Source organism: Heptranchias perlo, chromosome 14 (genome assembly GCF_035084215.1).
Source record: "Heptranchias perlo isolate sHepPer1 chromosome 14, sHepPer1.hap1, whole genome shotgun sequence".
Classification (NCBI taxonomy): domain Eukaryota; kingdom Metazoa; phylum Chordata; class Chondrichthyes; order Hexanchiformes; family Hexanchidae; genus Heptranchias; species Heptranchias perlo.
In genome coordinates, this window is record NC_090338.1 from 48,566,395 (window position 1) to 48,579,967 (window position 13,573).

The window sequence follows — 13,573 nt, forward strand, 5'->3', positions numbered from 1 at the left end:
TAATGCACAGTTCAGTTCACAATTAGAATAGGGACAGATGGAAGGAAGGAAGGGAGAGAAGGAGTGAGAAACTGGGTGGTGCAGTGGGTTAGACACTGGCCGTTCACTTCAGGCCTGGGTTCAAAAGCAGCCCAGATCAAGAGTGAAAGTCTCCTCTGTTGAACAGTCCCATATGAAATGAGTTTGGACACTTATTCTAGTCCCTACTGAACATGAGCACTAATCAACAATCTTACTCAAAAAGGAAATGGATAAGCAAAATACCACAGTGGTGCAGTAAACAACTGTTTTCTGAGGGAAAGGCAGAGCAGATGGAGCTTTATTCTACAAGTAATTGATGTCAACACTAGATATCCCAAATGGAAAATGTTCCGTACCCCAGCACCAATATCCCTCATTGAGCACAAATTCACAAAAATACACCGTTACATGCAGAAGTTTTAGCAAAGAGACCTGATAAAAAAAAAATTACAGTCCTTGTAAAAGAAAAATTATAATTTCACTGAATGCTATATTAAGTGAACGATAGTGTAAAAGTAGGTCCACCCCTGTGGTTCCACAAACATCAACTCTCTGGTTTTGGTTGCGGTAAAGAGAGAGGCAGCAAGCAGATGTCCCCAACCCCACAAGCACCCTCAAACTGGTGCCCAAAATTGAGGACTGACAAAAAATGTCAAGCCAAGGGCAGGAGCCATTTTAAGATCGAAAGCAATTTTTCTTGGTTATGCATATTGCTATTGATTTTCTAAAAGTCTAACATCCAGCATATAAGACAAAATAGTTATTTTGAATCAGGTTTTAAGTGTGACAAATTTAAAACTTGCCAGAACAAAGCATTTTTATTTCTCAACAGCTAAAGTGATTGTGTGACGACTACTATTGCCAGACCAAAATTTTAAAAATGTTGAGAATACCAAAAAAATTATTCAACATACAAGATTACAAAAATAAAAGTACTACAAAATCATACAGGATACTTTCAAATATTTTTGTTGGAAGGATTTGAGAAGTACTGGGATATAGAATAAGATTAATATTTACAAATGCTTTAAATAAAGATTGGGGAAAAAGTTCAATATACAAACTAAGCAGAGAGTTAAACTATGTCAAAAATGTCCAGGGGCTTAGGTAGTGTAGCCACTTTAACCATCCAAGAGCCACGGTGTCAGTATTGTGGAGCCTGGAAAATCCTCCTGGTAGACTAGCATGAAATGAGCGGCCATTCAGTAAACGTGCAGCACCCTCAACTGCACTGAAGCTACTCAGAGGGCTGTCGCTGATTCCCGGTGTATAGTCATTTGCCATACACTTTACCACCTCACATCTAAAACGGTTAAGGTGATGAGGAAGGAGTTTTGTACAGACGGAGCTACTCATCTCCATTCTGTTCACCATAATGGGGCAGCGTCCACCATGAAAAGGATTGGTAGCATGGTCCAGATTTTTAAAACATTCATGGACTGTGGGCATTGCTGGCAAGGCCAGCATTTATTGCCCATCCCTAAATGTCCTCGAGAAGGTAGTGGCAAGCCGCCTTCTTGAACCACTGCAGTCTGTGTGGTGAACATACGCCCACAGTGCTGTTAGGTAAGGAGTTTCAGGATTTTGACCCAGCAATGATGAAGGAACGGCAATATATTTCCAAGTCGGGATGGCGTGTGACTTGGAGGGGAACGGGCAGGTGGTGGTGTTTCCATGTGCCTGCTGCCCTTGTCCTTCTAGGTGGTAGAGGTTGTGGGTTTGGGAGGTGCTGTCGAAGAAGCCTTGGTGAGTTGCTGCATTGCATCTTGTAGATGGTACACACTGCAGCCACAGTGAGTCGGGGGTGGAGGGAGTGCCAGTCAAGTGGGCTGCTTTGTCCTGGATGGGATTGAGCTTCTGAGTGTTGTTGGAGCTGCGCTCATCCAGGCAAGTGGAGATTATTCCGTCACACTCCTGACTTGTGCCTCGTAGATGGTGGAAAGGTTTTGGGGAGTCTGGAGGTGAGTCATTCACCACAGAATACCCAGCCTCTGACCTGCTCTCGAAGCCACAGTATTTATGCGGCTGATCCAGTTTAGTTTCTGGTCAATGGTGACCCCCAGGATGTTGATGGTGGGGGATTTGTCGATGGTAATGCCGTTGAATGTCAAAGGGAGGTGGTTAGACTCTCTCTTGCTGGAGATGGTCATTGCCTGACACTTGTCTGGTGCGAATGTTACTTGCCCCTAATTCCCATTGACTTCAATTTTACGAGGGCTGCTTGATGCCAGACTCGGTCAAATGCTGCCTTGATGTCAAGGGCAGTCGCTCTCACCTGTCTTGTCCCACTGGCAGGACAGACCCACCAGAGGTGGCGGCTCAGTGGTATACAGTCAGAAGGGAGTGGCTCTGGGAGTCCTCAACATTGACTCCGGACCCCATGAAATCTCATGGGATTAGATCAAACATGGGCAAGGACACCTCCTGCTGATTACCATCTACTGCCCTCCCTCAGCTGATGAATCAGTTCTCCTCCATGTTGAGCACCATGTGATGGAAGCACTGAGGGTAGCAAGGGCACAGAATGTGTTCTGGGTGGGGGACTTCAATGTTCATCACCAAGAGTGGCTCGGTAGCACCACCACTGACCGAGCCCTGAAGGCCTTCTGTTTACGAGTTGGTGGTGAGGAAACTCCCATATACTTTTGAAAAGTTAGATGTGGGGTGGAAATGTGTGTGGCTAATGACTATACCTGGGAAATCAGCAACAGTCCTCTGAGTAGCTTCGGTGCAGTTGAGGGCGCTGCACATTTACTGAATGGCTGTTGAAAAGTGGCAGCTGTGGCATCTCTTGGATTTTCTCAATGACATTCTTTGCTGCAGTGTGACACCTGATGTCAACAGGCCATATATTTTTGAGAGGACTGGGAGCCACTGTTTGTTGTCTCATAGTTTCTGCTTTTTTTCATTGATGCACAATTAAATCAAACAATCAGTTTTGTGTGGGAAGAGATTAACCACAAATGAGCACAATATTCTTCAACTGAGTAGCTAGCATCGAGCTGCGCAATGTTTGGGCATTCGCTCCCCATCTTGAGCATGCAAGCTTGCTTAGGAAGCCATTTCTGCTCTTGTTCTTCTGAGCTACTTGGTGAGCTGGTCCTCGTACCGAAGTGTGCGATCTAGAGTTAACGACTTTAGGTCATGTACCAGCCGATCTCCATCCAAGATGATTTTGAGTTATCACCGGGACATCAGTGACAAGGGTAAGGAGTTTGAAGCAGGGACTAAAGGTGATGGCTTTGGTCTTCCCAATGTTTGACTGGAGGAAACTGCAACGCATCGAAGATTGCATGTCGGACAAGCTGTCTGATAACAGAGGCGGTGGAGGGGTCGAGAGAGATGGTGGAGCGGCAGAGCTGGGCGTAATCAAGTACATGTGGAAGCCAACCCTATGTCTTCAGATAATGTTACCAAGGACAACAGGTAGACGAAAAAGGAGGGGGCCACGGATAGGAATTAGAGGTAAGAAGAGAAGCCATTGCCAGATAGGTAAAAGTGGAACCAAGCAAGGCCCACTCCACTGAGCTGGACAACGGAGGAGAGGCATTGGAGGAGGATGGTATGATTGACAGTGTCAAAGGCTACTGAGAGGCAGAGGAGAACAAGGAGGAATAGTGCACCATGGTCAGTCACAGAGGATGATGTGGAGATGCCGGTGATGGACTGGGGTGGACAAATGTAAGGAGTCTTACAACACCAGGTTATAGTCCAACAGCTTTATTTAAAATCACAAGCTTTCGGAGGCTTCCTCCTTCGTCAGGTGAGTGTGGGATTCCCTGAAAGGTCATTGTGACTTTGATTGGATCCTTTCCACTGCTCTAGTAGGGTAGAAATTTAATTGAGAGATTCATACATAAAGTTGCGGGAAAGACGGACAACACGTTTAAGGATTTGTGGGAGTTTTTAAAAAGGGAATTAGAAATGGGGTGGTAGTTTGCAAGGATATTGGGGTCGAAGGTGGGATTTTTGAGGAGGGGATGACAGCCATATTGAAAGGGAGATGGTGCCCGAGGAGAGGGAACCATTTACAATGTCAGATAGCACAGAGGCTTAGTATAGCGAGAATGGGCTCAACTCTGCACCCTTTGAAATTCAGGGAGTTTAAATCAGGGCCACAACAGAAGGAACAACCAGGGTGGAACAGAATAAAAGTTTTACTATGGAAAATGGCATCAAAAAGGTAGAGGTGAGGGAGTGGTAGAGCAAATCAGCAACTGCAGAAGTATTGTGGTGAATGGAATGCCAAAGGCTAGGCAGTTGAGAGTTTGAAAGTGAAGTTGTAAGTGACTTAAGAAGTGTTATTTTCCAGGGGCAGACTCAGAAGGAAATGGGACTGGATAGACTAAAGGAGCTGGGACTCCACATTTTAGAGAAGCGTAGACTTGGGGGTGATCTGATTGAGGTTTATAAAGATGAACGATAGATTATGTTCCAGTTGACAGTTTGTTGCAATTAAATATGTTAGGGAGGACCAGGAGACACAATTTTAAGTTGTACCAAGACCAGATCGAGGTTAGATATCTGGAGGTGGTTCTTTTCCCAGAGAATACTGGATCTCTGGAACAGGCTGCCGGCTCGTGCGGTGGACGCCGATTTGCTGAATTCCTTCAAGCGAGAGCTGGATCTGTTTCTAGCTGGGGCAGAGATCACCTCTTACAAAAAGGTAGGTAATTAGTCCTGATAATTCTATGGATTACAAGGTGATCTTCTGGACTAGTTTTGATCACCAAAGGGGTCAGTGAGAAATTTCCCAGATTATTTTCCCCCAAATTGTCCTGAGTTTTTAAATCTGGTTTTCCGCCCCTCCCAGGAGATCACCTGGTGTGGGGAGGGGTGGAGAGTGTATATATTGTGATACACAAGGGTATCACGATTGTGGGGGACAGGCTGGATGGACCCAAGAGTTTTTTCCTGTCAGTCATTGTTCGTATGCTCGTATAAGGGGGTAGGGGATGCAAGTGGTGAGGGATACAAGGATGTGGCCGGATAGGCATTGTCTGTAATCGAGACCATGGGAGTAGGGAGGGCATTGGAGATGGCAAGATTCAGGGAGTGGGCGTGAATAAGGATAGGAGAGTTTACATGGAGGGAAAGGTTTAGGGAGGACAGCAGGGCAGTGAAATCAGGTAAGAGAGGGCAAGCTGTTGTAATAGAGATGGAAAGCACCAAGGGTGAGGGGGTCGCTCAATCCTGGGGCTGAGAGGGTGACGGTAGAGAACAAGGATTTTAAAACGAAAGAAAATGGGGTGGAACAAGGCAAGGAGCTTGAAGCAGGAGGAAGGAGTAGGGAGAATACATTTCTAAGTGCTTGCCAAGAATGCCTCTTACCGCAAAGATGAATCTTTGGAATGTGGAGCTAACTACGTCAATCCTTATTTTGCCAAGTTTTGAACATAGGACTAGAATTAGTAAAGAAAACTGTGCACAACTGACCGTTTATTACCTATTCATCACAGAACAGTGTTCAAACATTACTAATCCAAACACTATTAAACCATCATTTTAATCACACAAATCTACTTTAAAATAGGTATTGGTAGAGGCTCTGCAAAAATTCTGCACTTCCTGTAGCATGTCTGCAAGAGGAAATGAAATGTGTCTGTCTCTTTAATAAAACTGAACAAACGGTCAGATCTGTAATGTATTAATCTAGCCAGCTCCACGAACCACCAACACGCTGGAGCATGGGGTTCGATAGATACAAATCCACAATCAGTTTCTTAAAATGTGGTCATATCGCTGTGGAAAACAATTCAGGAAGGAAAAAGGTGGAGCGACCCATTCAAGACAACTCCCACGCACAACCCTGTGGCAAGGTCAGAACATTGTCAGGACTGACAGCAGGTTTCCCCACCTTCTCAGCCATAGTTTATGAACAGTGAGCCTTAGTCTACAGCAAAATAAAGGAAATAAGCTCTCTTCCTTACCCATAGCTTATTCTCGTAAAAGAAAGCATCCAGCTGTTTTACAATGTAAATATGGTCACAAGAGGCCAGAATGTCAATTTCCACCATGTAATCTTCAAGTTCTTCTTCACTCTTCACCTCGATAACTTTTGCAGCAGCTAAAGCTCCAGTCTCTTTGTTTATGGCCTGTAATAAATAAATAAAAAATATTTTCATACATGGCAGAGCACTGTATTGAAACTTGGCAAATACAAAAGAAAGTAATCACATTTAATCTCTCAACATTCCTAAATTGAATTTGTAAAAGAGCCAACACCTATAACAAGATTTTCTAGCTTACAGCATGACACTGTGTGCCATTTATTTTATAACATGGTTTCTAATAGCTGCCCTAAAATCAGTGGCAGTGTGTAAACATTGAGTCTTTGCCAGCACTGCTGGAGGCAGCAATGTCCCCCGCTGCATATTTAAAAAGGAAGCTTCCGGAGGAACAGACTACAATTTTTTTTTTGGCTAATAGAAGGCAGAGAACACGGCTCAACCGTACATGCTGGCAATCTCATTTCCTATCAGTGAACAGACCTTTCTCAGTTAAAGAACATCCACCAGCCAGAAAACTAAAGCCAAAAAGAGAGACTGAAAAGCAACTGTACAAGTAAGAGTATGCAGACACAAACGTCCATTTGTTGCTCCAATACATTTAACCACCTCCCCTAACTTTTTTCCAGCTCGGTGTCTGATCTTCCTCACCCTTTGTGAAGCACAATTGAACATGTTGCTACATTAAACGTTCTATGTAAGTGCAAGGATAACCTGTGTGCAGCTTAGGCCGACATTTCAATGCAGTACTGAGAGAGAGTTCTGGATTGTCGGAGATGTTGTCTTTTGATGAAATATTAAACCCAGGTGCTGTCTACCCACCCTACAAAATTCCCCTTCTGTCCTGACCAACATTCCTCAACACTACCACCACCACAAGATTACCTGGTCACTTGCTGTTTGTGGAACCTTGTTGTACTAAATTGGCTAATATGTTTGCATACATAACAAGGACAGTAATTCATTGGCTTTAAAGAGCTTTAGAATGTCCTGAGGACACGAAAGAAGCTATATAAATGCAAGTTCTTTACCGAGACAAGTTGCTCCTCTTGAAGTGGAGCTGTATATACAAGGAGGGCATTAAATTACAAGACATTGTATCTGCAACTGGACCAGTGAGCAGAGTAAATAAGCTCATGTGAAACATATCGCACTTAAGTTTCTTTTACTCTTGACAGATATGCTACCTTACAGCTCTTTTCACAACTACAAAACAGAAGTCTTTCAGCCTATAGGGTGAAATAGAAAACTAGATTTTTTGCAGGATTTTTCTGAATAGTTTAGCAGCACTTGTGGAGATGTCCACATTCTAGACGTCCATGCTCTCTCACTGAAGGAGAACATGGCAGCAAATGTACAACACAAAGGAGTCAGATGGGGCAGATGATAAATAAGAAATACCTTGATGCTCTTGAATAACTTGGGTGGAATTGCTCCCACTTTGGGAGAAAAACAGCATCATTCCACCCGCAACTTTCAGGAAGAGTGAAGTTATTATGCTTAGTAGGAAAAACAGAGACTAAGGGCATGATTTTAACAGTGAAACAGGTGGGTTGGGGGCAGGGAGCCATTCAAAATTGCAACCATTTCAGACCCACTCCCAACCTACCTCCAAACTGCACGTTTCCAGTTTTCATCCGGGCAGGCGACCAACCCACTCCCAGGAGGCGGGTCGGGCCTTAAAACCTGTCAAGGAGGCTTCGGGCCTCCATTTTCCCCACAGTTTCAGATTTTAACCCCAGGGGGCTGGGATTCCCAGGCCTTCTCTTTCACACCTCATGAGAGGAGGAGAGACAGTCCGAGATTAACAGGTAGGTGCCTTTCTGGCACAGCTTTTGGGCGCGGAGGAGCAGGAGTGCTTCCCCCAGGCCCAACAAGCCTACCTGCAGCGACCCCCCAACGATCGTGGACCCTCGCCCGCGATCACCCCCCCCTTCCCCCACAACGATCATGGACCCGTGATGACCCCTGATCTCGACCCCCCCCACCCCGTGACTGACCCCCGATCCCTCCCCCAATGACTCTCAAACCCCATGCCATACAATCAAAGACTTACCTGAACACGTCCTCTCCCATCCGACTGAGACCAACCTGTCAATCAGGCCGGTCAGTCGGATGGCAAACCGACAAAAAAAAAGGCATCCTTACTTCCGGGTTTCCCGTCAGTAATTTGACCCCCCCCTGCCCCCTTCCTGGCTCGGGGTCAAAATCATGCCCCAAGTATTAGGGTGAGGGGATGTTACCATTGTGTTTCCTGATAAATGCAGGTAACACCACTTCAGAATCAAAATTGGGTCAATCCAAGAGAGAGTGAGTAGGCAATTTGCTGTGAAGACTCTCCAATGCCACTCAGAGCTGCCCATGTACAACTTACAAACAACTCCCTCAGATTTTCACTCCAATGTGGCAGATGTATGACAACCAAATTGAAATTCTGTGAATACGAAAAAGGCTAAACTGAGAATTACACAATTTAAACATAGAATGGTCACAGCACAGAAGGAGGCCATTCGGCCAGTCGAGCCTATGCCAGCTCTCTGCAGGAGCAATCCAGCTAGTCCCACTCCCTCCTAATGGATCAAGGATGCATTCAAAATGGCAATTATTTGCTTCAATCTCTGAAAATTCATAAGTTTACCCTAAACAAGAGCTTCATTGGTTCAGGGGTGTGCATGAAACAAAAAGTGTTTAACGTTAACAGTGAAATGGGACAACTTTTACTCAGGAACTTTAACTTACTTTTGTATATAATTACAGCACTTCGATTTTCTCTAAAGTGTACTTGTGGTTTGAAAATGCTTTGTCAATTCCCCTCAACAAGATCACATTGAAGCTCATTTGTTTTACTTAAATCATAGAGATCACTCCTAACTTCCTTGATGTCTACTGTTATGTTCTTACAATGCCCCACCCAAAATTCCAGTTTCTTAAATGCCAAGTTAGCTCTCCCAAGTGCATTCTATGCGGAATTATCTGTTGTGAATATAACCAGATTCCACTTATTTCCTGTCCAAAAAACTTACCCCATAACTAGATGGAGGTTTGTTAAGATGCCTATTTTAACATTTCAACAGTTTTAGTTTCTCAAGCCCACTCGTAAACACGAACCAGTAATGCAGTGAACACTCCATTGTGCCTATGCAGCTCTGAGTCAAATGCACTTATGACATTTGAATAGTTGTCACCACATTCACTGAAGTTGTTTAAACAATGCTAACATAACATCAACATGAGGAAGTGGTCTAAGGTTTGCTTTGCATCAAATGGCTCTCACTTTCAAGATGCCGTTTCAAGATGGAATTTACACATCCTTGTGATAGTTCACTCACCAGCTTTTTCAATCAGACATCATGGATCACTAAACTGATGGGGACTTGGGCACTTTTTTTTTTTTTTAAGAACTTCAGTCTGTAGCAGATGCTCAAACTAATATTATGGTTGTCCAAGTTCTACTGGATGTCAATCATAACATCCCCTATTAGATGATTTGTAACCACATAAACTCAGCTGCATTCTTAAGACAACGACTATAAAACGGCCCAGTCGGGTTAGCAATGATTTATTTGTGATCATAGGTCTGAGGAGCCTTTGGATCTGGTTCCATTCATGCTTCTATTTCTATTCCATTCATGCTTCTCTGATACTCAAGAACTCTGAATGAACACTTCTTTAGTTATCACAACAGGGAGCTAAATATCTTCTCCAACTGAATAATTTTGGAGGACTGATTTGTAAACAAAAAAATCACTAGTTACTTAGGGAAATTCTAACCATGCAAATTATTAGTGGAACAAGAATCTTGTGAAAAATCACATGAACTCGGGGTGACAGAATCGTGCAGCGTATGGATCTTCAACCTGCTGTGCCATGGAACGCCACGGCACAGGTGTGTATTCGCATGTCCAACATGGACTCCCTGGTCTCCAGGGATTGTGCCACCGTATGGAGGTACTGGAGACATCACTTCAGACTCTACCCTCTAACCCCAAATAGCCAGCCTTCTAGTCAGTTATCTCATTCAAACAAGCCACACTTAGAATGAATGATTTGTTGATATTGTACAGTTACCACACAGATCATTTTCTGGCCACTGCAGCACATTGATGGAATGGAAGCCTTTATGACCGATTAAAACTATTGGATTGGCTGCGAACATCCATATCTCCATTCCCCTGTGCATGCAGTCGATCTCACCCAACATTGTCACCTAAGTAGCCTCAACATCTGGTCTATTTGGCACATGATGGTAACACAATGTTATAAAATTGATGCCGGGAATGACCCACTAGCCAGAATACTAATGGCTGCTGTCACTTTCACAACTGTAGAGCAGCTGGAATCACTAATAGTTATATCCATTTCCAGCAGTGCACATACTTGGGACAACACCTTCCTAGAAAATGTGAACTCCATATATACTTCTGATAGTCCTAAACGTAAAATACAAGACCCATACAGACTCTCCATATGGGTAACACTTTCTCCTTGTAACCTGCCTTGTTTGTCTTCTCCTTCCATTCTCTCCACACTTTCCCCAACAGAATTATTATTGCAATTAGTGATACAAGCACCATACTTGGTGTCTAACATGTGCACCTAGATTTCTGTTTGTAGTCATTGTTCAAGCCTGGTCAGAAACATAATAAATTGGATCAATCCCAATAACTTGATGTAAGTTTTAGTCCACCAGCATAAACAACAACTTGTATTTATATAGCATCTTTAATGTAGTAAAAGATCCCAAGGCGCTTCACAGGAAACATTTGCAGACATGTTAGACCTTCAAACAAATATGCAAACCATCTAAAGTAGCCGTAAAATCTCGATTATTTGCCACGTGGCAATGTTACTGTTAAAAGTGTGTTTAAAAATAGCCTAATTTTGGAGCATATGGGAAAAGAGACATGTGGCACATTGCTTAAGAGCATCTCAAAAGAGAGGTTACCCAGTGATTTTTCCCTGCATATATGATCATACTGTACAGATACGTTCCAAGACTATTTCCTTATTTTGGGGTGACTAATATCAAAACTGGTCCACGAGTCAAATTTAATAAAGAACTGAATTAAAATCAAATGATTCACTGATGCATCTAATTACAAGACTTGTTTGCATTATTTATTGAAGATATGCAGGCCGCATCCAAAACATTTAGTAAATTTTCCTCATCTTTTAACATTATCACATAAGGTCTAAACAATGCTGCAAGGTAAATGCTAGAAAGACTGAACTGCAAGCTAATTGTCTTTCGTAATACGTTACAAAACAGGAATTTCCTTCCCCGCTCTTAATTGCTGCACATTTGTTTGAGAGGAACCACCCAATGCTTCAAAGGCTATGCACAGTACTTTGTTACAAATGTGCTGTAACCACCTTCCACAAAAAGTATTCAATGCTCAAAATTAAAACTCCAGCGGATGGAAGCCTCTGCCTTATTTGCCACATTAACGGGATCCTGGGCTTTATAAATAGAAGCATAGAATACAAAAGCAAGGAAGTTATGTTGAACCTTTATAAAACATTGGTGCGGTCACAACTGGAGTACTGTGTCCAATTCTGGGCACCACACTTCAGGAAGGCTGTCGAGACCTTAGAGGGTGCAGAAAAGATTTACTAGAATGGTTCCAGAGATGAGGGACTTCAGTTACATGGATAGACTGGAGAAGCTGGTGCTGTTCTCCTTAGAGCAGAGAAGGTTAAGAGGAGATTTGATAGGAGTGTTCAAAATCATGAAGGGTTTAGATGAAGTAAATAAAGAGATCCTGTTCACATTGGCGGAAGGGTCGAGAATCAGAGACACAGATTTAAGATGATTGGCAAAAGAACCAAAGGTGACACGAGGAAAAACTTCTTTTTATACAAAACAACAAGTAGTTATGATCTGGAATCCACTGCCTGAAAGGATGGTGGAAGCAGATTCAATCATGGCTTTCAAAAAGGAATTGGATAAGTACTTGAAGGGAAAAAAATTGCAGGGCTACGAGGATAGGGTGGGGGAATGGGACTAACTGGATTGCTCTTACAAAGAGCCAGCGCGGGCTCGATGGGCCGAATGGCCTGCTTCTGTGCATACCCATTCAATGATTCTATAACCTACTGGATGCCACTTGTTTAAACAAAAACCCCTCAAGTTTGTATAGGAAAATTGTTACACACTGCGTGCCCAACCAAGCCCACATATTCTTGTCGCGATGCACAATTGAAGAAGCCATTTGGACTACAATGATAAATCAGTGGACAAATGCAGCATGGTGGCACGTAACTGGAAGGTCCCAGGTAGCACCTCTGACCTGAGCTGAGTTAGCTGTCTTCAGCTGGGAAAACAGTGGGGACTTCATAGTTTGAGTGAGCTCCCCTTGATTAGGCAAGAGGGGTTGGGGTGGGAAAGAAAAAACAGAACACTATGCTGGCCAATGGAGACCTAAAGCTAGATCACCTTGGTCTTTGAGTTTTACATTATCGAAGTGGCTCGAGGGAAACAGCGATCCATTGCTGCCATGTGCTGTTCTCTATTTGCTTTTCTTCCTGTTACCACTTCAAATCAACACTGAAGATCTGAAATTCCCATAGCTAAGAGGGAGTGAATCCCCTGCTTTTAGATTTAACTGAAGACCAAACGGCACCGAGACATATGGAAAATGTCAATGTTTAGAAGATTTTACAACGTGTATAAAGTACCAGTGGGTTGCCAGCTCCCACAGAACCATACATTATTGCCTTCTGGACAGAAAAGATATTCAGCATGAAAAAGCTTTCTAGAACAGAGAATCGGAATTATCAGTAAAATCACTGTTGGCAGTGGCATTAATTTGAGATTCAATGAAATTGCCTGTTACTAGGCTCTTTTACCGTGAAGGCCTAATTATGCCACTCTCCAATATTTACATGTACGCAGTTGACTGTTGACCGACTGCTAATTATTCCTGGCATTTGTGCACATGCACTATGCCAGTACTTTAAACGTGACCTAATGGTCTTCATAGTGAGATCCAACTGTTTAAAGTTAAGAAAATATTAAATTTAATTAATTTGGCTTTAATCACATTCCACAGGCATGCTGCATTAAAATTTCAGCCAAACATTTATTAAACTGGACTTCAATGGTTTAAAATATTAAACTGCTGCTTATTATGCGTGTGACTGAATTTAACATGTGAACAGCTACAGCTGGAATATGTAGTTTGTTACATTTTTTGGTTTTTGCAATTTTTCCTCCAGTCTGCCTTCTTTCTCAATTATAGAGAACCAGGTTTAGTAACATCAAATGGGGATCAGATTGAATCATCACTTTGACACAAAATGAAACTTAATAATCAAAAGCTGATTAAAAGCAGCAACACATTAAAAATAGCCAAGGAAGATCCAACAAAAGCTCAAGTTAAAAGATATGACAGAAAATTGACAGGACAAGTTTTATATTAGCAATGCAGTGCAATAAATCACACACTGGAGAGATGCTCAAGGTGGTTTAGAAAATTGGCCACTACTGTTCTCTAACTCACAGACATTCCAAACTTTTAACTTCCTCTTAAGTCTTTTGAGTG

General features: G+C 42.9%; 1 protein-coding gene across 2 annotated transcripts in view; it reads right to left on the reverse strand.

Annotated features, from left to right (window-relative positions):
* The window catches only part of stk10 (serine/threonine kinase 10), a 100,702-nt gene that overhangs the window by 70,855 nt on the left and 16,274 nt on the right, over window positions 1-13,573 (reverse strand). For both annotated transcript variants that reach the window (XM_067996415.1, XM_067996414.1), the window contains exon 2: window positions 5,952-6,116. In XM_067996415.1, the coding sequence (XP_067852516.1) occupies window positions 5,952-6,116 (165 nt within the window). The remainder of the gene's footprint in view (window positions 1-5,951; window positions 6,117-13,573) is intronic.